Genomic DNA, 27,178 nt, shown 5'->3' with positions numbered 1-27,178 from the left:
TCTATTTGAAAATTGTTTTAAAAAACATGTCTCAAAAATAGATTTTTGAGAATAATTTTTGAAAAATATTTTATGATGTCTTGTAGAATAAAAATTGTTTAGAAATCTATTTTTAATTGACTTTTTAAATTTTAAAATATGTTTTAAAATTAACTTTTATATTTAGTGCTTTATTTTTAATCATTTTCTATATGTACATTAAAATAGTGATTAGAAAACTGGTTAAAACAATCAAAAACAAGTAAAATCTGTTATTTGAAAAAATTATTTTCAATTTTTTGTTTTTTTTTGTCAAATGTATTCTTTTTAAATTTTGAAAAAAAAAAAATTTAAAAAACCGTTACCATAACTCTTGTAATCTAAAGAACTTTAATCATTCTCCTATTCACAGAGAGTCTTTGATTCATATTCATCATTTCTCATTTATAGTAATTTTTCGGTTCATACTCATCCATTATCCTTTTTATGCTTGTCCAATAATGATTCCACAATTATCATTATTTTACATTTCATTTTCCAAACTCGACTATACTTTTGATTATCTTTATATGTTTCTTCTTTCTTCTCGCAAGAGAAACTCCAGTTTGTGAGTTTGATACTTTCCTTTAAATGGCATGGTACTAGTATTTTTTTCCCTTTTTTAAAACCCAAAGTCAAATCAGAAGTATTTTTTTTCCTTTTTTTTTTAAACCAAAGTCAAATCATAAGTAACCCACAAAAGTAAATGGGTGTAATTAAAAAATTCAAATAAATCTTTATAATCAATTCTTTTCCACATAAGGTAATACAGACAAAATAATAAAGATATGTAACGAGACTCGAAAATTTTTACATGGAAAAAGAAAAAAAAAAACCATAAGATTTAAGACTGCTAATCTGAATCCACTATATAACATTAAGTTACACAAATTTACCTAGTCGTTGCATCCTAAATACTTACTTTCCAACACTTATAACTTGATTTATATTTATGAAATATTCAATATTTGAAGGTCTTCAACTCAATATTCAATGTTTGAATCTTTCAAATAAGAAATAAGGAATGATGTTGACTTGTTAAACTTTTTTTCTCAATGAAACCCTTTCAAAAATGTTAAAATCTCTTACCCTAAAAGGGTTATAATAAGACATTTATAAGTAAATATGTTAAAGTGATTTGGTATCAAAAGGTTTTTAAATGAAATTTGCATGAAATTCTAAAAAATATATTCCAAATATTGACGGAAAAGTCATGAGCACTCGAGTGTTGTTTTTGCTTAACATTTAACTTATTCAATTATAAAATACAAAAATTAAATTAAATTATAAAAATTTAAAATTAAAAAGATATAACAAAAATTTTATTAATGTGTGTATTATGCTTTCCTTTTTCAAAATTTTTTAATAAAAAAAGGCAAAATTACCAAACAATAACATAAAATTTAAAACAAAGCAATGAATATGAATGTATGTGTGGGTTTATTTTGGGTATGCATGGATTTCGGGAATTGTAGCTGGATGTTTAGATTTAACGTAAAAGATTTGGAAAATTTAATTATTTTTATTTCCAGAAAAAGGAAGGGTAGTTTGGTAAATAAATGAGATGAAGAGGGGGAAAGAAGTTGGGTGGTCAACACTCAAACAGAGAGGCAGAAGGCAAGAAGCTTTGTGAGAGGACCAAAGGCCAAATCTTGGCGCGATCCCAAATTGCCCTCTTTTCTTTTCTTATTATATACAACATCATCTTCCTGTATACCCATTCCCTGTGACTCTATCTCTGTTCCTCACTGTTATCATGCGCACCCTAGGTACGCTAGCCTTCTTCCCTTTTCTCTCTATCAACTTTCTGATCTGCCCTCAACATTTCCTCTCTTAATCCCCACATATAAATTAGTTGTTTGTTTATTTATTTGTTGTTGGGGTGTTGGTTTTCTCTCCCACTCACTTTGGTGGATCTCCAATGATAAGACCATGCTTCGATTCAATATGCGTTTTTTTCCAATGTATTCTATTTTTTTGAAAAATTGAGGTTTTCTGGTTGATTTAATTTTCTTAATTTCTTTTCTTTAATTTTTCTAATTTTCTTTGTTGGGAGTGGTTTTTTTGGGCTCTTTTTAGGTTTGTTTGGTTGGTGGGGAAATAGAGGAAAATGGAAGAAAATTAAAATTTGAGTCTTAAATTTGATTATGCAATATTTGTATTAGGTGCCATTTACGGGAGGGTTTGTTTTCTTTGGTTTCAAATAATGGAAAATTTGGAATCAAATTTGATTTTCTCATCATCCAAACGAGCATTGTGGTTTTAGGTTAATCTTATTGCACATTGGTTATGGTTAAATGATTTACTATAGAAACATATGGTTAGTACTCTTTGTTAGTGAAAGTTGAAATGTAGCTTGATTTTCAGTCTCATGAGCTATTGAAAGCTGGATTCTAACAAAATTTATTTCTGTTTGGTTTCAATTTTGTTTGTTCAATAGGTGCTGTTGGATAAGCTCTGTGCAAAGGATCAAATAGCCGCCATGCAGACTTATTATTGTCCATTCATCTCAGAGAATAAGATCCAGTTATTGCTCATCTGCATTTATAACTGTTTTCGCAGCCGTTAAGTTTGTTGCGAAGGCATTGTTGGCATTCTAATTTATCGGTTTTAGTTAGTTTGATTGGCGGTCCCTTCTTTACATCATGCCACCAATCCAGAGGCTTTATAATGCTTGCAAATCGTCGTTTTCTCCCAATGGACCAGTGTCAGAAGAAGCTCTTGAAAAAGTCCGCACAATGTTAGGTAGTAAGAAAGGATCCTTTCATTGCCTTGAATTTTCTCTTAAGCTTAATCTAACTGTTTCGATTATTAAGTGTGAAGGTATTTGGTATCTTGTATTTGCTTATGCTTCAAAAGTTTTTAGTTTGCTAACTCTATCCTATAATCTAGTTCATTAAATCTATAGCCTTTGATCTAATTGGTTGAGCATGAGCCATAAACATGGATGCAGTTTATCGAGAAATCCTACTCCAACAGAAAAAGAAAAAGAAAAAGAAAAATTCCACAAGAATAATCTGCCATACTCTCCTCAACAAGGTTAAAGATCTTCTATAAATTTTTTAATAAATTTAGCTCTTGCTTAGGTCAAAAACTGACTTCCTTATCATCTAAAATAAACCTAGAGGCCATTACCATTAGAGTTATCCAGAGTTGTCCTTGTCCTTCTCTATGGACATTTAATAGACAACAATCAAGGAATCATCATCCACTATAAGGTTCATAATACCCATGGAACACTTCTTTGGGACCTCGGGAGATTGGGCTTTACGTTGAAATGGCCAAGCTAATGCCGATTGTCTTAGAGTTGACATGAACCATGTTACTTATGTGATGTTTAGTTCTTTGGCCTTTTAACTGGTGGAACTTCTTTTATTGGATGAAGGATCTTCTTATGCCCATTGTGTATGAGCATATGCATTTTTGTAGCCATCATGTCGAACCTTTCTATAAAAAAGCCAAGTCTTCCAAGTTACATATGACCATAGTTTTAAAAGGCTCAAGGCGCACCAAGGTGCAAAGTAGTCTTGGAGCCGGAGGCGCAAAGCGCACCTAAGGTGCAGGCTTTAGTGAAGTGAGGTGCACCCTAATTTACATATATTTTTCCTCTATTTTTCTCCTATTTTTCCTTTTTTTTTTTTTTTCATTTTCTTCACTTCTCCACTACACGGCTGGGGCTAGGGCAAAATTTGAGAGAGTTGTCGGATTGAAAACAACCAGAAAAGGGGACTAGAAGGGAAAACAAGGCCAAAATGGCGTCGTTTTGGTCCTAAAATAAAAAATAAAAAATTAGGGCTTCTCTCTGCCCTCTGTAACGCGACTTCGGAGGAGGTAGGGGATCGAGGCGCACCTGTGGACCGCGTCACGCCTTGCGTGCCTAAGCGTCGCCTTAGTGAAGGGGCATCACGCCGCCCGGAGTCTAGGCGCGCCTTTCACAACTATGCATATGACTCACTTTTATTGGTAATACCTCACACCATATAGACTCTTTAAAGTCCTTACCAAAAAAGGAATGTGACCAAGCAACAAAAGCTTATTGGAATTGATGTGTCGTTATCCCATGCTATTTGGAATGGATTTGGATGTTTCTCTATTTTAATGTTAGCTTCTCAACAAGCTCTTGCAAAGCTATGTTCCAATTGCTACCTCCATCAATGATCATGGTACATAACCACCATTGGCAAGAGATATGTGTATGGAAAATGCTAGTATGTTGCCAATCTTCTTCTCTTTTCACCTTTGGGACAGCTAATAGAGGTCACACTACAAGGTTATGACCTTACGTCATATCATCGTAATAATCACATTTGTTACTAAGTTCATCTTCATTGTTGGTCTCTTCTTTTTTTGGATGATTTTCCAATTTAGATTTTGGTTTTTCAAAACAAAAGTGTAAACCTTTGCTTAGGTACACATCATAATGATTGTGCCCACCACACTTAAAGCAAAAAGGAGTCTCACCTACCTTTTTGTCTCCAATACTCATGATGTTCTACCCTTATTAGCATCTCTATTAGCCACATGTGAAGCTTGTTGATTATTTTCCTCACCATTCACATGGTTAGAAGTTTGGGAAATTGTTGTGCTAAGTGGTTTGCTTGTTGTTTGGTTGGAGAAAGTACTCCCAATTTGTGACTTGGATGTTTGGAAGCCTGAAACTTAAGCCCTTCTATTTTAAGCGCTAGTTGATAAACATCATCCATGGTATAAGTGTGTGCAATTATCCACTCAAGTTGAATATCCATTTGTAGTCTAGCGTTATAAAGGGCTGTAAGTTGAGCCTCACTTTCTCACACTTGATTCCAAATGCTCAATTCATGGAATTTTTTTGTATGTTCTTCAACTCAATACCTTGTTTGAGAGAAAACAAATTTTGTGTTCGTAGTCAATTGGGAGAAAGTGCTCCTTCATCTTCAACTTCATCTCGTCCCATGTATCTATAGGTGGTTGTCTTGTTCTACAAAGTTGATTCTCAATATTATGCCACCATAGACATGTTGCTCCTTTCAACTTCGCCTTCACAATACGAACTTTTCTATTTTCGGGCATAGCATATCAACAAAGTATTCTTCCATTGACATAATCCAATCAAGAAAAGCTGTTGGATTTAACTTTCCATAAAATTCAGCAATTTCAAGTCGTACATTTTTTTTGTCAATTCTCATCTTGAACAAATAGTTTGCCCCTTCTTTGATTTCCCATCATCAAATTGCCTTCTTCATGTGGTCTACTAGCCGATTGTTTGAATTCATGACTTGCAATCTTATCTTCAATTGGTCGTTTTTCTTGGCTCTTTTGTAGTAACTTCATGATCTCATCAAGTTTAATATTTAATTGTATTATAGCATTTTGATAGGATTGTTGTGTGGCAGGGATTTCCTCTAAGTGTGTTACTTACAAAAAAAAAGAAAAAAAAAGAGATGTCCTCTAAGTGTGTTGTAGCAATATCTTGATTTCTAGAAGTATTTTTTGAACTCATGCTTGCATAAGTTACTTCACTCCTCAATTGCATAGACCTTCACACCAAGGACTTTTAATCTGATACCAAAAATGATGTAGGACAACCCTAGGATGATTGCCTACAATCAAATAGGTGGGCTAGGGTTTTTATTTTTTAGGTTTAAGGAAAGGAACAAGGGATAAAGTTTATGGTAGAGAAAAATAAAATAAAAAATATAGAGAATGAAGATACGAAGAATAAGAGATAGAAACCTTAGAGTTTCACTAAGACCTTTTAGGCATCTCATTTAAAAAAAAAATCAATAGTCTGACAATTGAGAATTGCAATACTTGCAAAAAAACTAATATTATATAATCACCAATTAATTCTTTGGTTTATATCACTTAACTTTATTTATAGGTTTCTCTAAGAAATCTATAGTTTATTAAGATTTTAATAACCTATTATGAATCTAATTCTAATTCTCCTATAACCTAATTAGTTACTCTTAATTTGACTCTAATGAATACTAATCTTAATTTAATTTCAATTAATACTAATCCTAATTTAATTCCAACCAATGCCCATCCTTATCAAGGGGTTAATTTGAAACCATTCATCTTCTTTAAAATGCTCCTTACAATGTTAAACCATGAACTATTTCAGAAAGGTTAAAGTAAAAAGATCCAATAACTCCACCTAGAATTCCTTTCTAAGTGTGACATTATTGGGACCATGCACTGAAGTAAGTTGAAAGACCATTTGTCCATTTGAATCTAGCTTGATTGATATTGAGAAAGAATCTAATATCATCTCTACGCAACTAAATTTACTAGATTTCCATATTATGAATACCCCTCCTCTTGCCACACAAGCCAAAAGATTAGCCTAGTCTTTATTCCAATGGTTTACACATTTCTCACTAATCTTTTATCGCACTCTACTTTCCTTGTTTCCTGAAGCATCTCTATATAAAGATATAAATTCCCTAATTACCCTTCTTTTCTTTCTTTACTCCAAACCACAAATGTTCTAGCTTATGATCCTTGTTCCAAATCTTAGAAGCCCAACTACCAACCCCCTCTAAACATCATTCCCCTTGATAATAGATTTGTAAATCCTCCTAATGTTCTCCTTATCCTTAGACCTAACACTACTATTATTGAGGGAAAGAAAATTCTCATTATGTTTGATAAGTTTGACATTCATAGAGGTTAGAATAGATTTAACACTTTCCATTTAGCTAAGAGTGAGCCCTTTAATGTGAAAACCTTCTAATGATGAAGAGTTGGGGTTTATATTTGTTCTTCAATAGGTGAAAGAACCTTCGTGGATGCACTAGGCAGGGACCTAGGGACAGTATCTCTTGTAAACATAGGGCAAGAGGGAGCTATGGAACAGTCCAATTCAACAAATTTGGGACAACCAACACTAGAGTCAAGTACTGCACCATTTTTTATTTATTTATAAAAAGGTTAATTAAGGATAATGGATTTGATGGGGTTAGAGATGGCTATGTAGAATTGAGGACTAAAGGGCCAAAGGTGATTGAATGAAGAACTTTTAGGGTCACGGGGGATAGGTAAGAGGGAGTTTAGGATGGAAATGCATGAGCCATGGGTACCTCTCTTAACCTATTAAAAGACAGATCACACCACCCATCTAAGTTCATGTCCTTAGTAATGACTACTAGACTTGAACTAATGAACCATAGTGAGAATTCCCTCCAATTCTTACATCCTCTAGGTCATAGTCTGTTTTCTTTTCTAGTGTGGTTTTGAGTGCCATAGGATCTAGGACCACCATTGTGTTATCTATCATAGACTACATTGCTTTTGAGGGAAATGTGCTCCTACCCTCCTACCAATAAAATCTTTTGATCTTCTCAATGATAATTTTGCTAAGATTAAGGCTACCTCTTAGCTCAACTGATCCACAGTCCAATAGATGTTTTTTACATTGTAAATCCCTTAGGATCCTATGGTAGGAGGTAGCAATAGGTAATAGTCCATTGATGGAGGGAGGGAAACACCAATTTTGTAACCCTTGATGACTAAGAGATCTAGAAGAATTGGAGAGCAATTGTAGAGAGAAAGACTTTTGCGTCATTGTTTTAGGTTGGGTTCCTTGCCTTGTGATTGTTGTTTGTTTAGGCTTTTGAAATTTTATGATTATGTAATGGGCATCCCTTTACTATCATCTACTATTAGCCCACGCAATGTCTTGGGCTCCCTTCAAAATAAAAAGTGCACTTCCTTTCCTTTAAAACCACATTTTTCAGACTAGACCAATAACTATGTTTGGCCTACACTACACCTTAGGCTCCTATTAGTGAAAAAGGCCTCCTTCCTTACCCTTAACTTCTCTTTTTCTACTCGCCTAAACTTGAGAAATTAGCCAACCTAGAGTTTGGATAGGAATTGGTCTGATTTGATCTTTGATGGATTGAAAAATATAAATTTTGAATTTGAAATAATGTGGTATGAAGTATAATTGTCCACCACTAGCTCCTTTCTATTACTACGTGACCTATAAGGCTATAACGTTGAGTCATCTCAACCCTTCTACTCCAATCCTATCCTTGATTTTTTTTTTTTTTTTTTTGATAAGCAAACAGAGAATCTATTAAAGAGTGCCGGTGAAAGGGAGCACGCAACCTATGCGTACAAGATCTACTCCTATCCTTAATGATTCCCACACCTTACTAAGTCACATTGGCTTCTACCCAGAGTTAACCTAAGGATAACTCATTGACCATTTTCATTTTCTTCAACTAATGATACTGTTGTTGTGAAAACCCAAGCCCAATTTGAGATTCTTAGTGTCATCAAAATCATTGTGTGCTCCTTTACCTTAATTTTTAGATGAATCTTGGAAAGATCGAATAACTTTGATGTGTGCCTATCGATTTCAAAGACCCCTTCCGCACTCATTTGTCGGTTGCAATAGGTGCTTCTTAATCCACATGTCAAAAGACACTCTTTTTCAACTCAATGCACCCTTTTTAGAATGTACCTAGAATCTTTGTATTTACCCTTGGTGACCTCTTGTACACTTGAACCATTACCGCTTCGTATGCATAGATGAACCTCTTTTGATGGAGATATTTTGCTTTATATATGGAATCAACAAAGAAAACCTCTTTACCACCAGGGAAAGAGGGAGATAAAGACTACTCCTTTCATCCCCAAATGCTTGGCCAAAGCTCTGCCTATTTTAATCTTGCTCATGTCTACTTCTGGGTTTTAGTAGACCATTGCCCTAACCCATCTCCCCACTAGTATAGAACCTTCTCTTCTTAGCCCTTTCTTAGCCATGGCATTCGCATAATAGAGCTTCACCAAATGAAAGTCTATTCTCTCCTTGACAATTTTTGCTTACTAGTTTTTGCTACTTGTGTTCCCTTGAAAACCATTGGCTGAGATGGAAACAAATTCAAAGACGATATGGATTCTCTTAGTATTTCGCACTTGTTGCTATTTAAACCTTTTTATAGAATCACCTGAAAGGTTGTTTTTCGGTTTGTCACAAACTTTAAGCTTTGCAAGAATTTGTCATTAATGTTCATCTTTACCTCCAAAAGGTGCACTCTAGTGTTAACCTTAAATTTGTGACTAAATCCTAGGAACCTGTCCATCTCTATAGCCTTCTTCAAATAGTCCAAAATCCAATCAATCTCTTCTTTCTCAAATCCTAGGGTAAAGGAAGCTCCTCGAGTTTGCTTTGTGATAGAAATCCATGGCCCTCCATTCTTTCCTTCAAACCTTAACTCAAACGTCTCTATCTCCATTGAGTAAATTCTTCTCTAGCTGTTGTCTTGCTTCATTTTCTTTCTTTGTTTGTAACTTACACTTTAGTTAATTAATCTCTCTCAATTGTGACTATCAAAAATCGGTTTCTTGATATCACCTTGAGGATAAGGTTGGAATTTAAGGGAGAAGGAGTTGATACACATTTTTAAATATTCTTTACTGATGTGTTCATAGTTGTGAAAGGTGCGCCTAGGCTCCATGTGGTGCGACACCATGCTGCGGTGCCTCACCCGACTCCAAGCGTCGCCCCTTCACAAAGGCATTGATTAGGCACACAAGGGCTCGCTTCCGGCTAGGTGCGATGTCCCAAACAAGTCTGCCTTCTTCCTCATTCTTTTTTTTTTTTTTTTCCTTCTTTTGGTCTTCTTCTTCTTCTCTAGCGATTGAGTTGCAAAGGAGAACACGACATTGCTAAGGGTTTTTATTTTTATTTAATTTGCTAAGACCAAAATGACTCGTTTTGGTCTTTTTCTTTTTAAAGAATAGGGTCCAAAACAATGTTGTTTTGGACCTGTTCTTGACTTCCAACCCCAAATATGCTTGTTTTGAAGCTGACAAAACCTAAAAAAAACCCCTAGCTCAGCCTCTGCCTCGTGTGCCTGTGAAGAAGAGAAGAAGACGAAGAAGAAAAGGAAAAATAGATGTACCTTGAAATTTTGGATAATGTTTGATGATATATGTGCTTATGACAAATAAATGATTATTAAATTTGATTATATTATATAAAATTATGTATGTAAAATAGGGCGTGCCTCACTTCACTAAAGCCCATACCTTAGGTGCGCCTTGCGCCTTAGGCTCTAGGAGGACTTTGTGCCTTGGTGCATTTTAAGCCTTTTAAAACCATGGATGTGTAATTTTGAATGGGTAAAATTAGTTGTTGTTAGCGGGTTTTGTTAGGTTGTTTAGATTCTATAGGTAATTTATTTGGCGTTTGCCTACTTTTTAGGAATAAGTTGTAGTTGCTAATTTTATTTAAAGCTGATGAATAAGAGGAGGGGGACACTCTAATTTCCAACTTTTATTTTTATTTGGATGTATAAGGTTCCTTCAAATGAAGTTGCTATCTTAATTATATTTTAGTTATCTCTTAATCCCAAGATAGGCAAATGCAAGTAGACTATATTTCAATTGGCTATACTAAATTCATTCTTAGAATTTTAAAATAAATAAATAAAGGTTTTGAATATAGCAACAAAAAAGGAAAAAAAAAAAAAAAGAACGAAGAAAAAATCAATTAAAGTTTATTTATTTCTTAGATTTCTCTGCAACCTACTCTTTCCTAAACATATGGTCAACCATCTACATACTTGCATGGAAATAACCTTAATTAGTTGGTCATGCTAGTGATCAACATTTATTCTATTAACTAGTGCAAATTCTAAGACTCATTCTCAAGCTAGTTTGAAGATATTATGCATTCCTAGTTTGGTTGCAATGAAGTTGAATGTGACACTTGGAACTCTTGGTGAAAATATTGTTAGTTGTTGTTTGGTTGTCATGAAAGGGGTACAGATCTAACTGTTGTTGATTTATCCATCTCAACATGCTTTGTTCTATCATGTTGCTCTATATTGTGTGCATTACTTATTACAACTTTCTTGTTATAGTAAATCTTCATTATTTCTTTAGAATCCATTCTTTGTTCCTTAAGCAAGATCCTAATCTACAATAATTCACAAATTCCTTAAGCTATTGCTCAAAACTCAGCTTTTGCACTTGATTTAACCATAACAAGTTGCCTTTTACTTTTCCAGTGACTAGGTTTTCTCTCGGAAATGTATAGTAGCACGATGTTGATTTTCTATCTGTAATGGACCTTTTCTTTACCAAGAGTTGACTTTAGGTATCTCAAGATTCTTTGAATTGCATCCATGTAACATTCTAAAGGTGAGTGCATGAGTTTGGCTAACCATGCTAATAGCATAGGCTATATCATGCCTTATTTGAAATTGGTAGATCAATTTTCCAACAAGTCTTTGATGTCTTCCTTTAACACTAAAATTCCTTTTGTGATTAATGTAGTAGGTTTAATAATCGTCTCATTGAGTAGATCTAGGATATACTTCTTTTGTGAGACAAAGATTTCTTTACTTGATCTGGTCGCTTAGATCCTAAAAAAATGTCTCAAGCTTGCTTTTTTTCTTTTTTTGTTTTAGATTTTCCATCTTCTCCTTATCATCGCTTGTGACAATTATATTATCTACATGAATAATTTGTATTGTGATATCCATGTGTGTGGTATGTTTAATGAGCAAGGTATGACTCCATTGACTTTGACAAACCAACATTAAGTAAGGACTTGGTGAACTTCTCGAACTATGTTCTAGGAGATTGCTTCAACCTATATAATGATTTTTCCAATCTACACACTTTCCTTTGATTAAAATGGTTCTCAAATCCAGGTGGTAGGTTTATGCAAACCTCTTCATCCAATTTTCCATGTAGAAAAACATTTTTTACATCAAATTATTGTAAGGGCTAAACTAGATTAGCTATCTCAGTTAATAGGACTCTAATGGAGTTCATCATAGTGATAAGGACAAAGATTTCTTGATAAATAATCCCATAGGTCTTTGTGTGCCCCTTAGTCACTAATCTAGCCTTGCACCTCTCATTTAACTCATCCACCTTATTTTTGATGGTGAAAACCCACTTGCCCCCATACTAGTCTTTTTCCTTGGGGTAATTCAACCACTTCCTAAGTTTTATTCTTATGGAATGTTCTCATTTCATGGCTTCCCTCCACTTTGGATTGTTTAAAGCCTCTTGTACATTTTTAGGAACAAATTTTATGGAGAATTTAGTGGTGAATGTCTTGTTGTTGGGGCTAGTTGATGTAAAGATAAAAAATTTGAAAGGGGATGTTTTGTACAAGCTCTAACACATTTCTAATGATAATTGGAATATTCAAATTTGTGTAAAATAGAGGTGCATAAAGACGAATGTTAGGAATATCTATGTTTAGAGTTCAAGATTGATCGCAGGAGAGAGAAATGGGATATTTGATGTTGTCCTGCTTCCTTGAATAGATTAAAGATGAAGTCCATTTTCTGCTCTTTTTGCATTATTCCTGTCCACTGCATTACACCGTCTGGTTTACCCTTTTTTTTCCTCATTCTCCCTTGTGCCTCATTAACTCTCTCTTTCACTGCATCACTGATCTGGTTGTTAGACAGAAAATGAGGTGATAAGATCATGTAAGGGAAGATTAGGTGATGGATGGATAGAAGAAGAAGGAATAGGCATGTAGAAATGTAGGCATTAAGGAAAATAAATTTTTATTAACCTTCTTTTCTGAATAATACATGAAGGATACAATACAAGTTTATATAGAGACCCCTCTAGCTAGAAAGTAGGAACTTCCCTAAAAAATAGAGACTCCTCTAGCTAGAAAATAGGAACTTCCCTAAAAAATGGTCTATGAAGTCCCTTGGTTACAATGTCAGCCAGTTGCTGTGTAGTTAGAACAAATGGCGTGCATATAATACTGGTTTGAAGTTTTTCCTTTATGAAATGTCTATCAATCTCCACATGTTTAGTCCTATTATGCTGAACTGGATTATGTGTAATACTGCTTGCAACTTTATTTTTGCAATAAAGCTTCAAAGGGTAGATTGTCGGTTGTCTCAACTCTTTTAGGACATGCTTAAGCCACATCACAAACCCCATATGCCATCGCTCTAAATTTTGCCTCCACATTACTCTTAGCTACTACACTTTGTTTTTTACTCCTCCAAGTAACCAAATTTATCCAAATAAATGTGCAATGCCCTGAGGTCGATCTCTTATCAGCTACTGAACCAGCTTACTCTGCATCCATGTGTACTTCAACTCTCCACTGCTTATTCTTCTTAAAAAATAGCCCTTTTTGTGGTGTATTCTTCAAGTACCTTAAAATTCTATAAACTGCTTCGAGATGCACTTCAAAAGGTGAATGCATATATTGACTTACCATACTAACTACAAAGGCAATATCCGGTCAAGTGTGAGATAAGTAATATTGGAAGATTATTAAGATCATTAAGAGACTCTACATGTTTAATATTGGAAGAAGAATATGGTTTAGATGGAGGCTTACCTTTCTCAAGGGGTGTGATTATATCTGTTCTTGGGACAGATTCATGGCCTTACTATAAAGTAGGTTCCTCCATCCTTTGAATATGGTCTTGAGTAGACATGAAGCTCTTGATTGTTTTTACTTGTATTTTCAATGAATTCAGTATTTTTATGATCCTGATCATGTGCTGACATTAAGGTAGATTGTCCAAATTTTCAATAGCTAAATCATTTGTTCCCAAAGTTTGTCTACTACCTATGGACTCATCAAACATCGGTGGCTGTTTTTTTTGTCTTTTCTAGACATTTTTCTTGGAATTTTCATGGAGTTTCTGATTGTTGTTGAACTAACGGTGGCTGTAACAGTGGCTGGTCCAACTCAAACAACACAATAGGAATGAAATCTACTCTTTTATTCTCCCCTTGAGGATGATCATGACTAAAGTAGGATTTAGTTTCAAAAAAGGTGACATCCATTGTTACAAACATTCTTTTAGTACAGGGATCAAAGTATTTATACCCTTTTAGTGTTGAAGAATATCCAACAAATATGTATTTGAATGCTTTAGGATCAAATTTTCCACAGTTATGATTATGGACATGAAGGAATGTAATGCAACAAAAAATTTTCAAAGGTAAATTCATTGAAATCTGTGAAGTAGGAAAACACATGTTGAAAAATCAATAGCAGTTTGATATTTTAAAACCTTGTTGGGCATCCTATTAAAATAGCTTTGCCTTAAAGATATTTAGGAACTTTTGTTGAAAAGGTGAATGATCTAGCAACTTCTAAAAGATGTCTATTCTTTCTTTCTACCACTTCATTTTGTTGAGGTGTATCAACACAAGAACTTTCATGTATTATGCCATTTTCTCGAAAGTAGTTTTCTAACAATTGATTGGAGTATTCCGTTCCATTATTAGTTTTCAAATTTTGAATATTTGTTTGAAATTGTGTTTTGACTGTTTTGTGAAAAGTTTTAAACAATTATGCTACTTTTGATTTTTCTTTTAGCAAATACGCCTAAGAAGGTCCCCAAACACCACTATGTATTACAAAAAAAGGTTTAGAGGCTTTATAGGGTTGTGAAGGAAAAAATGCATGATGATGCTTTGCAAGTTCACAAATTTCACAATGGAATGAAGATGAATCTTTATTAATAAACAACTTTGGAAATAGATGTTTCAAATATTGAAAATTGGGATGTCCTAACCTAAAATGCCTTAACACTATTTCATTCTCACTAGATATTAAAACAAGTTCAAAACAAGTACTTTGGGCTTGTCTACCTAGTTTGATTCCATCTTCAAAGAAATAAAGTCCTTCATAGCATTGCCAATCATCTTTCCCGAGTTCAAATCCTAGACTTCACATTGAGATGAGAAAAAATTAGCTTGATAGTTTAAATCAAAGGTTAATTTACTAATAAACAATAAATTTCAAGACAAATTAGGAACATGAAGGACATTATGGAGTGTAAGAAGTGAGGGAATTTTGATAGATCATTTTCCAACAATAGTTGAAAGTGATCCATCTGCTATTTTTATTTGTTTGTTTCCTGCACAGGGACTATAAGAAGAAAACAGATTTGAAGAACTAGTCCTATGATCAGTTGCACTAGAATCTATGATCCATGGGCAATTTGAATCAAGGCTAATAAGGGGTGTGGCAAGATGATTACCTTTTTGGGCTAAGGAACAAGAAAAGGATTGACTTAAAGAGACCCGAGATTGAAGAAGTTTGTACAAATGCTCTATTTGATCCTTAGTAAAAGGAGATGTTTCTAAGGACGGTTGTAGCCCTTGTTCATCGCTTTCAACTTGGTAGGCACGACTCTCCCTGCCATGTTTCTTCCTTTAGTTTGATGGTTTTCTGTGAATCTTCTAGAAGGTGTCACGAGTATGCTAGGGTTGTTACAGTGGTCATACCATGGTTTATCATCCTTTTTAGAATTCTTTTTTTCTCCTTGATCAAATCCCTTTGTAACAAAGGCAAAACTATCAAATTTTGTTTTAGTCCTTGGTGACTCAAGGTTCATCGTAACAAATCTTCTAGCCTTCTCTCTTCTAACTTTAGAAAAACTTGAAGAGATGGAAATCGTTTTCTCCCCAAGATTTGACCTCTCACTTCATCAAGGGATTTTTTTTGATAAAGATTCTATGCTCTAATACCATGTAGGCTTTGAGGAAAATAAATTTTTATTAATCCTATTTTCTGTATAATTCACGAAGGATACAATACAAGTTTATATAGAGACTCCTCGAGCTAGAAAATAGGAACTTACCTAAAAAATAGATACTCCTCTAGCCATAAAATAGGAACTTACCTAAAAAATAGAACAAGAAACTAACTAAAAAAAAATCCTAACTAAATTTGAATTTAAAAATAAATATCAAAATTCATCCCTTTTCCTAAAAATAACAACAATATTCCTAGATTCTCGACAAGAAATATTCTTATATACTAAATTTCTTCTCCTGAAGATTAGTCTTAGAATAGTATGGTTGTTCTTGAAAAAAGCACACATCCATGGTGAGAAATCTTTGTTTTGTAGGAGTATAAAAGCATTTGTATTCCTTTTGAGTGGGAGAGTATCATAGGAATATACATCTAATAACACTTGCATCAAGTTTTGGTCTTTCCCTATAAGAATTACATCTCCTTAATATACTTTAGGAACATTATGAGAGAACATTAAAGCCTTGGCCACTTCCAAAAAAAGTCTATTTTTCTCTTAGCCACCCATTTGTTAGGGTATACCAACACATATAATTAGGTGTATGATCCCATTTTAAGAAAAGATGAGCTTAGGGTACCATTTAGATATTCTCTCCATTATTAGACTTTAAAACTTGTAGTTTAGCATAGTTTGGATCATTCTATGGAAATTTAGGGAGGTAGGGACAATCTCAAATTTATCTTTGAGGAGATAAATTCAAGTATCACAAGCACAATCATCGATAAAACTAATAAAACCATTTGAAGTTACCTAAAATTTAGGGTGGTAGGGACAATCTCAAATTTTTGATGAGCAAGATAGTTATAAGGAGTACGATGTCCAAATCAGTGGGTTGTAGGGATTGTATTGGATGCTGATATGGTATGTAAGCTGAGTAAGGAGTTCATATACAAGTTACCTAAAACAAAAGGTTCACCCACTTTTGATGTTGACGTTGGTGTTGGTGTGGTTGGTTGCTTTCACTTGGTCAAAGAAGGCCATGAAGATGATTGGAGAACAACTTTAAAGACAAAGAAAGGTCTCTTTAAGTGTACAAGATTGACAGAGTTGAAATTTTTGCAAGTCACATGATGGACAACTCACAATTCTACATTTTACATGTAAAATTTATATCAAGCGGAGTACTTTATTGTTTGTAATCATCCATTCACATGGGAAGAAAAAGAACAAAATGTTGGAAGAGTTTGCTTTGGATTTCTGTACATCGAGGAAGTCAATGAAACTCGATGTTGAGTTTCTTCCTAGTTAGAGGGAATGGTGAAGAATTAACCCCCAGGGTTTATTCACAACAAAAGAAAGACATTGGTAGTTTGGAGGGGCTTCAAGATCAGGGTGTAAATGAAGATAAGAATTTTGTCATGGAATGTTAGAGGGGCTAATGATAGGGATAAAAGGAGGATCATCAAGTCAGTTATTAAATCCCAGAGAGTGGACGTGGTTTGTATACAGGAAACTAAAATTAAAGAAATGACTACGGGGCTTGTTCGTAGTTTGGGGGTGGGAAGAAATATAGAGTGGAGAGTAGTCAACTCTAGGGGAGCAGCTGGGGGTATTTTGGTGTTCTGGGACAACAGGGTGGTGGAGCTAGTGGGATGGGAAAAAGGAGTGTTCTCAATTTCGTGCCGGTTCAAAAATTGTGTGGATGGTGTTGTGTGGGTGTTCACTGGGGTGTATGGGCCGGTTTGTAGTGGTGATAGAGAGGAGTTTTGGGAGGAACTTGGGTCAGTTAAAGGCTTATGGAGTGACCCTTGGTGTGTGGGAGGGGATTTCAACTTGGTAAGGTTTCTAGAGGAGCGTAGCAGGGGAGGTGGTCTTACAGCTTCTATGAGGAGATTCTCAGAAGTGGTAGAAGATCTGGAGCTTAGGGACTATCCATTGAGGGGGGGTTCGTTTACTTGGAGAGGGGGTTTGAATAACCAGGTCCAGTCTAGGCTGGATAGGTTCTTAGTGATGGATAATTGGGATAATATGTTCAATGGTGTTGTGCAGGGCATTCTCCCCAGACCTGTCTCGGATCACTTTCCCATTCTCTTGGAAAGAGGAGGGTTGAAGAGGGGTCCTTCCCCTTTCAGGTTTGAGAACATGTGGTTGGAGGAGGAGGGTTTTAAAGACAAGTTGAAGACGTGGTGGGGGAGTTTAAATTTTACTGGGTCATCCAGCTACATTTTAGAGGCTAAATTGAGGGCCCTTAAAAATATTCTAAAGATTTGGAATAAGGAAGAGTTTGGGTTAGTTGAGGCTAAAAAGGGTGAAGCTCTTAAGCAGGTTGAGTATTGGGATGAAAATGAGAAATATGATGTTTTAAATATGGAAGATTGTGAAGCAAGAAATGGAGCAAGGGAGGCCTACAAGTCTTGGGTGATAAAGTAAGAGATTTTCTGGAGGCAGAAGTCTAGGGAGTTGTGGTTGAAGGAGGGGGATAATAATACCAGATTCTTTCATAGGATGGCGAATGCTCATAGTAGAAGAAACTGACTGTCCAAGTTGAAAGTTAATGGCTGTTGGCATTTAGAGGAAAATAACTTAAGAAACAGTGTGGTGGGGGCGTTTCAAGAGCTGTACCAGGAGGAAGAGGGGTGGCGCCCTAGTGTTGACGGGATCTCTTTTATGAGGTTAGATATCAGTGAGGCTGAGGGGTTGGAGATCCCTTTCTTGGAGGAAGAGGTGTTAGCAGCTCTTACGGACCTAGGCAAAGACAAAGCCCCGGGGCCAGATGGCTTTACAATGGCGTTCTGGCTTTATGGGTGGGATGTGGTGAAGTTTGAAATTATGAGATTTTTTTACAGAATTCCATGAAAGGGGCAGATTTGTAAAATCCCTAAATGCAACCTTCTTGGTTTTAGTCCCTAAGAAGGGAGGGGCAGAAGATTTGAAAGATTTCAGACCGATTAGCCTTGTGGGAAGCCTTTACAAGTTGTTGGCCAAGGTGTTGGCAAATAGAATCAAGAAGGTTATGGGAAAAGTGATTTCGGAACCCCAAAATGCCTTTGTGGAGGGTAGACAAATTCTTGATGCAGTTTTGATTGCTAATGAGGTTGTGGACTCCAGATTGAAAAGCAATCAAGGGGGCGTGATGTGCAAATTGGATATAGAGAAGACTTATGATCATGCTGGTTGGAAGTTCTTGTTGGCTGTGTTAAAGCAAATGGGATTTGGGGAGAGATGGATTAAGTGGATAGAGTGGTGTATCTCAACTGTAAGATACTCCGTTCTGATAAATGGCTCTCATTCCGGATTCTTCCAAAGCTCAAGGGGTTTGAGACAACGTGACCCTCTATCCCCTTACTTGTTCGTGATAGCTATGGAGGTGTTTAGTTGCTTAATGAGAAGGGCCATCAGTGGGGGCTTTTTATCTGGTTGGAGGGCTAGAGGTAGGGGTGGAGAAGGGATTCTGATATCCCATTTGCTCTTTGCGGACGACACCTTGGTGTTTTATGAGGAGTCCCAGGATCAGTTGACGTATCTAAGTTGGCTTCTCATGTGGTTTGAGGCTTGCTCAGGTTTGAAAGTTAACTTGGAGAAGAGCGAGCTTATTCCGGTGGGGAGGGTGAATGATATAGAGGATTTGGCTCTGGAGTTGGGTTGTAAGGTGGGTAGTCTGCCTTCCAGTTATTTGGGTTTGCCTTTGGGGGCACCTTTCAAATCAGAGGTGGTATGGGATTGTGTTGAAGAGAGGTTTAGGAGATGGTTGGCTATGTGGAAGAGACAGTATATTTCCAATGGGGGAAGACTCACCCTTATTCGGAGCACTCTTTCCAGTTTGCCGGTTTACTTCATGTCTCTTTTCCTTTTGCCCAGAAAAGTAAGGATGCGGTTGGAGAAGATTCAGAGGGACTTCCTATGGGGGGAAGGTGCTCTTGACCAGAGGCCTCATCTGGTTTGCTTGGAAAGGAAGAAAGGTGGTTTGGGGGTAAGAAACTTAGCGTTGATGAATAAAGCTCTCTTGGGTAAGTGGAATTGGCGTTTTGCCATTGAAAGAGAGGTGTTGTGGAAGAAAGTGATCAATCACAAATATGGTGTAGAGGAGGGGGGTTGGTGTACTCGGGCCGAAAGAGGGAGGCATGGTGTAGGGCTTTGGAAAGCTATTAGAAAGGAGTGGTTGGGTATGTATAGCAGTTTAGCCTTCCATGTGGGCAATGGTCGGAGAGTGAGATTCTGGAAGGATAAGTGGTGTGGAGATGAGCCTCTCTACGAATCCCCCCCTCTCTTTTTGCCATTTCTCAGGCTAAATACGCGTGGGTATCGGAAGTGTGGAACCCAGATGGTGTAGGGGATGGTTGGACCCCTTTGTTCTCAAGGGCGCTTAATGATTGGGAAATTGAGATGATGGAACAGTTTATGCTTAAAATCCAAACTTTTAGGCTTCAAAGGGAGAACGAGGATAAGATGGTGTGGACAACATCTAAAAGTGGAGTTTTCTCAGTCAAGTCGCTCTACTCTATTTTGGAGCCTGGTGGTTCAGCTATGTTCCCTTATGTTGGTATTTGGAGAGCGAGTGTGCCGCCAAAGGTAGCTTTTTTCGCGTGGGAAGCATCCTGGGGCAAAATCTTAACTCTAGACCAACTTCAGAGGAGGGGTTATTCTTTGGCAAATAGGTGTTTTCTTTGTCTTGCTGAAGCAGAAACGGTGGATCATCTTTTACTCCATTGTGTTATGACGAGGACATTGTGGAATCTTCTTTTTTCTCTCTTTGGTGTGGAGTGGGTTCTCTCTGGTACAGTTAAGGAAACTCTCCTAGGGTGGCATGGAGCGTTTGTGGGGAAAATCCGTAAAAAGGCATGGCAAATGACCCCCTTATGTATATTTTGGTCAGTTTGGAAGGAAAGAAATTCGTTGGCTTTTGGGAATGAGGTGTTGTCAATCCAAAGGTTGAAACATTTTTTTGTATGTAATCTGTGGTCATGGGTGAGGATGTTTATAGTTTTGAGCCCGCGGTCTCTGGTTAGCTTTTTTGAGTGGCTAGGCTTTTGTTATAGGTAGGGGTTTCGGCTCGCTTCCTTGGTTTAGAGTCGAGGGGCTGCTTTTGTATACTCTTTGTATACCTAGAGGACACTAGTTTGGTGTTTCCTCTTTCATTTTAATATACTTCTCTTTACTTATCAAAAAAAAAAAAAAAAAAATTAATAGTTTACTTTTGTTAAGCTTTTTTATTTTATTTTAGGTAGTGGCTGACTTTTTTGTTAAGTTTCTATTCCTTTTATTCTTCTTATTAGCATTAGGAATGTTTCTATTTCTTTTAATTAGTGAATAATATTCCTTTCCTATTTTTGCGAGAAATATAAGAAATTAGGAAAGTTATCCTATCAAGGAAGAGAGTCATAAGAGTCTATATATACCTTTGTAGTCTTTCGAAGTAAAGAGGAGAATTTTAATAAAATTTCAGCATCTATTATGCTTTCCTTTGAAGGTGTGACTACCTTCTTCCTAAGTGTGATTGCCTTGGAACCTTTTTGTGATTGTCAAAGACTATATATGTATGTATTCCTTTTTGTTGATTGGTTGGGTTCTTGTTGAGGTTGTATTAGCCCCTTCTGTTGGGTTGTTCTTTTTCCCCTTTATGCCGTTTTGGCGGTGGTTGTATATGTATTGTATACCTTGAGTCAATCTTTTGGTGCCTCTTCTTATATCTTCTTTTTTATCTAAAAAAAAAAAAATTCATTTTTATATTTTTCTGTCATCTTTTATTCTTTTCACCTCACTCTATAACTTAAGAAATCATATATTGCTTGAAATTTTAAGATCGTGCAATATGTTTGCTTGAAATTATAGGATCTCATTATATCATCTCAGCCCCTTTTTAACTGCAACTTTGCACTTTTTGACATTAGATATGATTTTATTTCAGACAAAATCAGGCCTTCTGATGTAGGTCTCGAACAGGAGGCACAATATGCACGGGTATCGTCAGGTCCCATGCATCAGTGTAATGGCAGCCATCCATCACTACCACCAATCAAATACCTGCATTTACACGAGTGTGACAGCTTTTCTGTAAGTATTTGACTCTAGGTTTTCCATTGTTAATAGAATTCAATATTTTACACCTGGTTTTCTGAACTTAGGTTATGTTTGGTTCTAAAAACTATGAGGTAAGGGAAAAGGAAGGGAAGAAAAAGGAAAGAAAGTGCAAGTTTAACTCCGATACATTTTCCTGCATCTTTCCCCTGCTCTATTGACCTTTCCCTTGCTGTTTCCTCGTCCAGACAGGCCCTTAATGTTCTGAAACTTGAAAGCTAGATAACAGAGACTCACTGGTTTTTGAATTTTCTTGCAGATAGGAATCTTTTGCATGCCACCTTCCTCTATTATACCCCTTCATAATCATCCTGGAATGACTGTGTTGAGCAAGCTTCTATATGGTTCATTATATGTAAAATCATATGATTGGCTTGATTTTCCTGCAGCTGCTGATCCATCACAAGGTGTGCTTTTTTTAGCATATCATATCTCCCACTTTGATTATGACAAATGGTGCTTTGATGCTTTGAAATGACACTCAGAACTATGCTCTTGTTCCTTCAAAATCAAGTAATGCCCTGATTCTGGAATTTTTATTTTTCAAGTAGGATGTTTATTGTTGTTGCGAAGTGAAATTGTTTACATGATTGTAGGGACCTTCCTTCCTATGTAGTGTTTGTAGGGTGTTTTAGGCTTTTGGATTTTCTTTGTTCTTTGTTTTGTTCTTTTCTTCCTACTTAGCTTGGAATATGGCCTATTCTTCATCATACCCTCTCTTTATGTTAATAAAACATTTGTTTCCTATCAAAGAAAAAGATGCCAAACCACTGTAGCAGGGATGTTCATTCCACTGCAGTGAGTTGCTGTTAATGCTACCATAGCAGTGTACTGAATGAGGATTTTGCATCCTTTTGTGAGTCCTTATTATGAACTCAAAACTAGAGGTTATGATTTTTTAATTCAAGGGATCTGATAGATTATTTTGTGTTTAGTGTTCACTAGTTTATAAAAGCTTTGTACTTGAGTTATTAGTTATTTATTTATCTCTTTAGGTCCCAGAGGAATTCCACTAATTTAATGAATGATCAAGGAGTATCTTTATCTTCAAACTGTGAATGGATTTGTTGAATTTTGTTGGAAAATTTGATAGAAGCCTTTTAAGATTGGGCAGCTACTCTGGTGAGGTTTATTGATAGGCATGACATGATGAATGAAACAAGTTTGATTTGCTATTATGAAACTTACTCATTTTGCTTAGATTTCATGGACGGTTGTATGGAATGTCTTTGAGATGCAGGATAAACTCTTATTATTAGTTTTAAAGCAATGAAATTATGGATAAAACAGATGTATTACAGTGACTCAGGATGAGCTTTTTGGTTAGCAAACAACTCTTAGATAAGGAAGCACTACAGTTGTTGCGTACATGAACAAGGTTTAAGGATGTATGAATTCTAGGTAGGGGTGTTGATGATCCAAGCCAAACTCTCCTCCAACCTAAGTCAGGATTGCAAGTGTCGCTAAATGGTAACACATGTCTTCAATTTTGACGAGTTGTTTCAATTGGCTTTTGTGATTGAGAAGAATAGGAAGTAGAATCTTACTAGACTGTTCTCAAGTCTGCTAGATAAACCCGAAAAATTTCAATAGGGTTTGTAGAGGCTTCTATCCTCCTCAGTGCATGGTAACCTCCATGCAGGCTTTAAACCTCATTCAATGGATGACATCAACACCTAATGGATTTTTGAAGGGAAAAGAGGGATGGCCTTTGCAAGTGTTGAGAGGACCATATGCATGTTAGTACTAAACCACTGGGGGTACCTGATTTAGACAATGATAATTTGTAGTGAATATCTAAGTGTGTGCTCTTTGATGCTGATGTTGTCTAAGATTGGGAGGTAGATGCCACTCTTCTCTCTGTTTCAAGTTCTAATACATGACGGGTGAAAAAAATAAAAATAAATATGTTTGTATTGAGATGATGATTTTTGATGTTATGTCCTAGCCTTACTGATATCTTTTGGGAGATCTTTTAAATGGTAACTTGTCCTTTTTTGACAATGTGCCAGTCCAACAAAAAGCATGTCTCCAATTCCAGGCTAAAATTTATCTTTGACATAATTTTTTCTTTGTTATAGGCTAATTTTTCTTTGGTTAGTTTCTTATGCATATTTTTTTAGATTAAGCTTGATTTTTAATAATAAGATTGAGATAATTAAGCTTGATCAAGCTTGATTTTTCTAAAGCTTGTAGGTTCCCAAAGTTTGTCTATTTTGTTGTCTTGGATAGATCACCTATGAGGGGGGCAATGTGATAGGCATTGCTTAGAATTTGAACATAATGGATAGGTAGAGATGTATTTCTAAGCTTCTAGGTGAATTTTTAGCACCTTGACATGGTTGCACGACACCAAGGCTTCATGTGGTGGCACCTTGCACCCATTAAGTGCCTATGACATGTGGGGAGACATGTCATGCACGAGGCAAGGTGATGAATGAGGCTAAGGATCATGTCAAGGCTTGGTAGTGGCAGCACACAGGTGTGCACAAGCAAGGCACCATGTGGGTGGCTTGACCTAACAAAAATTCAAGTGCGGGAGTTTTTATGATGGAAAATTTTCCTTTAAAGAGGATGCCTTGAGTTAGGGTTTCCAAGTGACAAAATGATTTTTCAGATTTTCAATTTTTTTAGAAAATTCATTATGCTTGGTCAAACAGCTATGATATCTCCTCCTAACACTTTGGGAATGACTTAAAATGTTCAAGGAGGGGGGTGGCCCACTAAAGGGTGGTGATGGTGACAAATTATGCCACATCAAGAGCATGACATGAGGGCAAACATGAGCAAGGATTGATGGTGAGCCTTGCTAGCTTGCACGCATGAGCGCAATGCCATGTGTGGTGCAACCCTTGGGCCTTAATAGGGGGTTGCGGTTATGGTGCATGGCATGAGGATGCGTGCTTCGGTTGGAAGGATCTATGTGGTTAGCAGACACATGGACGATGAGCTAAGAAGAGGACTTAGCACCAAGGCAAGGTTGCATAAGCATGTGGGCCAAGAGAGGGCTCAATACACATGGACTGCCTAGAAACACAAGTAACAGGTTGGGTGGCACATAAGGCCACCTAGACACATAAATGGCATAAATGGGCTTGATGTTCGTGGGCTCAACAAGAAGCATGGGTTGGCACTAAGCATGACGCCTGTAGCGCACCTTGGCATTGAGGCAAGCCCAAGTAAGATGAGGAATGGGAGATTGACAACTGATAGGCTGAGATGTGCTAGACACTTGACATGAGCCAAACAAATCTTTGCAACACAAGAGGCATGTGGCAAGCAAAGGTGCAAGCAAGCAACTAAGTCCATAAGATAGAGGCATGACAAGAGTGGGTTGTTGAGTTTGGGAACAGGTGGCAAAGTTAGAGGCAAGCAACACATGCAACTAGACATGTGGCAAATGACTGAAGCCTTAGGATAGGCTGAAGCTTTTGAATTTGAAGAGTTTGAACTTAAAAGAGTTTGAATTCAAAAGAGTCAATCTCCTAGATGAGGGAGAGTTGGTTGGCTGATGGATGCCCCTATAAATCGTGTGCCTACTAGTCATTCTCTGCATGAACTCACCAAAGAGATTTTTGGAATCTTGTTAAAAGAACCAGGGTTGTTCCTTGTAAATTCTGTGGAGTAATATACAAGTTAGAGTGTTACTCTGTAATCTTGTGTGGGCTGTGTGATTTTCCTTGTTGCATCTCGTGCGGGTCTGCTTAGAGAAGGTTGGCTTAAAGGGTTTTTAAGATCCACACAACGTGAAAAAGTAGTGGGGAAATTTTGTAGTTGTGACATTAACCAAGTAATTTAAATGAAAGATTCAAAGCTTATGAAAAGGTCTAGACCAGCCATGATTGATGATACACGGTTGGATGGTGAAAAAGCATATATGAAAATGAGTGGAACTGAAATAAGTTGTTGAGCTGGATGAGTAACAAGTTCAAAGTTCATAGAATGGGAAATTAATGCAATTGTTTGAACCTGAAACACCACTTTTCAGTGACAGATGAGGAAAAGTTGATGAGATGGACGGTTATGTAAAATGGACACGTTCCATTAAGTACTAAGGTGCAAGTTGAAAGCTCGGAATGGATACTGTGTTGAGGAGATATTTGTTATCTATTATTTTCTTGGTACTTCGGGAATTTCACTTAACAATAGTCATGACCTTCAATAGGTAGAAATGGGAGATTGGACTGATCTTAGAGGGTTGGAACATGACTTACTCTGGACCATGTTGTATCATAGTTTAATGTTGATTATATTTAGTTGGTTTTCACTTGTGGGATTGACAGCAAATATTACAATTGAAACTGCATTTTGGTTTTCATTTTTATGGCTTAATTGGCTGTTAATTTTTTTACTGAAATATCTGTATTTTGCTCTGTTACTTGTTTTATCTTCTTTTTCTTTTTACTAAGGTTTGATTGTTATGTGTGCAGCAAGACCGGCAGTGCTTGTTAGGGATACTGAGATGATAGCGCCTTGTGGGACAACAATCCTTTATCCATCGTCTGGGGGCAACATCCACACTTTTGAAGCCGTAACTCCCTGTGCTATCTTAGACATCCTGTCTCCACCTTACTCTTCAGAGAATGGGCGTCATTGCACTTATTTCCGGAATTCTCCAAGAAAGGATCTACCCGGTAAAAGAATTTATTTTCTATTAACCTGGTTCATTATCATTTATTTTTTACATTTCCTCTCTGAAACAAAAGGATTTGCCTTTTGATTGTTCCTCTCAACTACTAACTCTTTTTGATTTGTGTTTAAATGAAGGCGAACTTCAGTTGAATGGAATGACCGTTTCTGACGTGACTTGGTTAGAAGAGTTTCAACCCCCTGACAACTTTGTGATTAGGAGGGGGCAGTACAGGGGACCCGTCATCAGACGTTGAGAATTCTTGTTTTGGGTGTGCCGTACATTTGAATGAATTAGGATTTTCCATATTAGGAAACATTGGGGGGAAGCTCTGGTATATGAGTTGTCAATAGCCTTGGCAATAATTAATCCTATTGGCTATATAAGTTTAGGTATTTGGAATGTACATATTTATATACCATTATAGTACTTCCATTCACTGACCTCACCTTTAACTAGTGGAACAGTCACCGGAATTTGTGAGAACTTGCGTCTGATAAAGTTCTTATGGGGAATTTTTCTCCCATTGCAATAGGCAGATGCAATCTTTTTGTCGCCCTAGTCAAGCAGCTGGGTGTAGAACTACTTTCTAGTCCTCAAATCATCTTGCGTTGCTCAAGCTCAACTTTGTTTAACAGGTGAAAACCAAAGCTCAATTTGTCACCTTCAGCTTATTCTGTCTCTTATGTTTTGGAGAAGTCAGACCGATGATTGGCCTGACCAAATAACTAATATGTTAAAGATCTGCGCTGTGATCTATATCAATGCCAATTAGCAATTGATATATCTTCACAGAGCTTGAGTTTTGACACTTTCGAGGATATGGCTAAGGAGCTAACTGATGTGTTTGAGCTCCTAGTATGCACAGAAAGCTACCTTGGTTATCAGCAAGAATTAATTGCCCTGTAATTTAATCTGATACTGAAGTAAAAATTTGGGATTGTTACATAAATGTCCTGGACCA

General features: G+C 36.4%; 1 protein-coding gene across 3 annotated transcripts; it reads left to right on the top strand.

Annotated features, from left to right (window-relative positions):
- Nucleotides 1-1,636: 1,636 nt before the first annotated feature.
- On the top strand, nt 1,637-26,888 carry LOC117926935 (plant cysteine oxidase 4). Of its 3 annotated transcripts, none has more exons than XM_034846268.1 (6): nt 1,637-1,787; nt 2,459-2,763; nt 21,415-21,560; nt 21,844-21,991; nt 26,015-26,218; nt 26,363-26,480. In XM_034846268.1, the coding sequence occupies exons 2-6, from the start codon at nt 2,664-2,666 to the stop codon at nt 26,383-26,385; spliced, it is 621 nt and encodes a 206-aa protein (XP_034702159.1). In that variant the 5' UTR covers nt 1,637-1,787; nt 2,459-2,663; the 3' UTR covers nt 26,386-26,480. The 3 variants fall into 3 exon arrangements, with proteins under 3 accessions (XP_034702159.1, XP_034702157.1, XP_034702158.1); XM_034846266.1 differs by having other exon boundaries at nt 1,639-1,787; nt 26,352-26,888; XM_034846267.1 differs by lacking the exon at nt 1,637-1,787 and adding an exon at nt 14,897-15,153 and having other exon boundaries at nt 2,745-2,763; nt 26,352-26,888.
- The last annotated feature ends 290 nt before the right edge of the window (nt 26,889-27,178 follow it).

This window comes from Vitis riparia, chromosome 12 (genome assembly GCF_004353265.1).
Source record: "Vitis riparia cultivar Riparia Gloire de Montpellier isolate 1030 chromosome 12, EGFV_Vit.rip_1.0, whole genome shotgun sequence".
NCBI classification, from domain to species: domain Eukaryota; kingdom Viridiplantae; phylum Streptophyta; class Magnoliopsida; order Vitales; family Vitaceae; genus Vitis; species Vitis riparia.
This window is presented reverse-complemented; position numbering and strand designations above follow the sequence as displayed.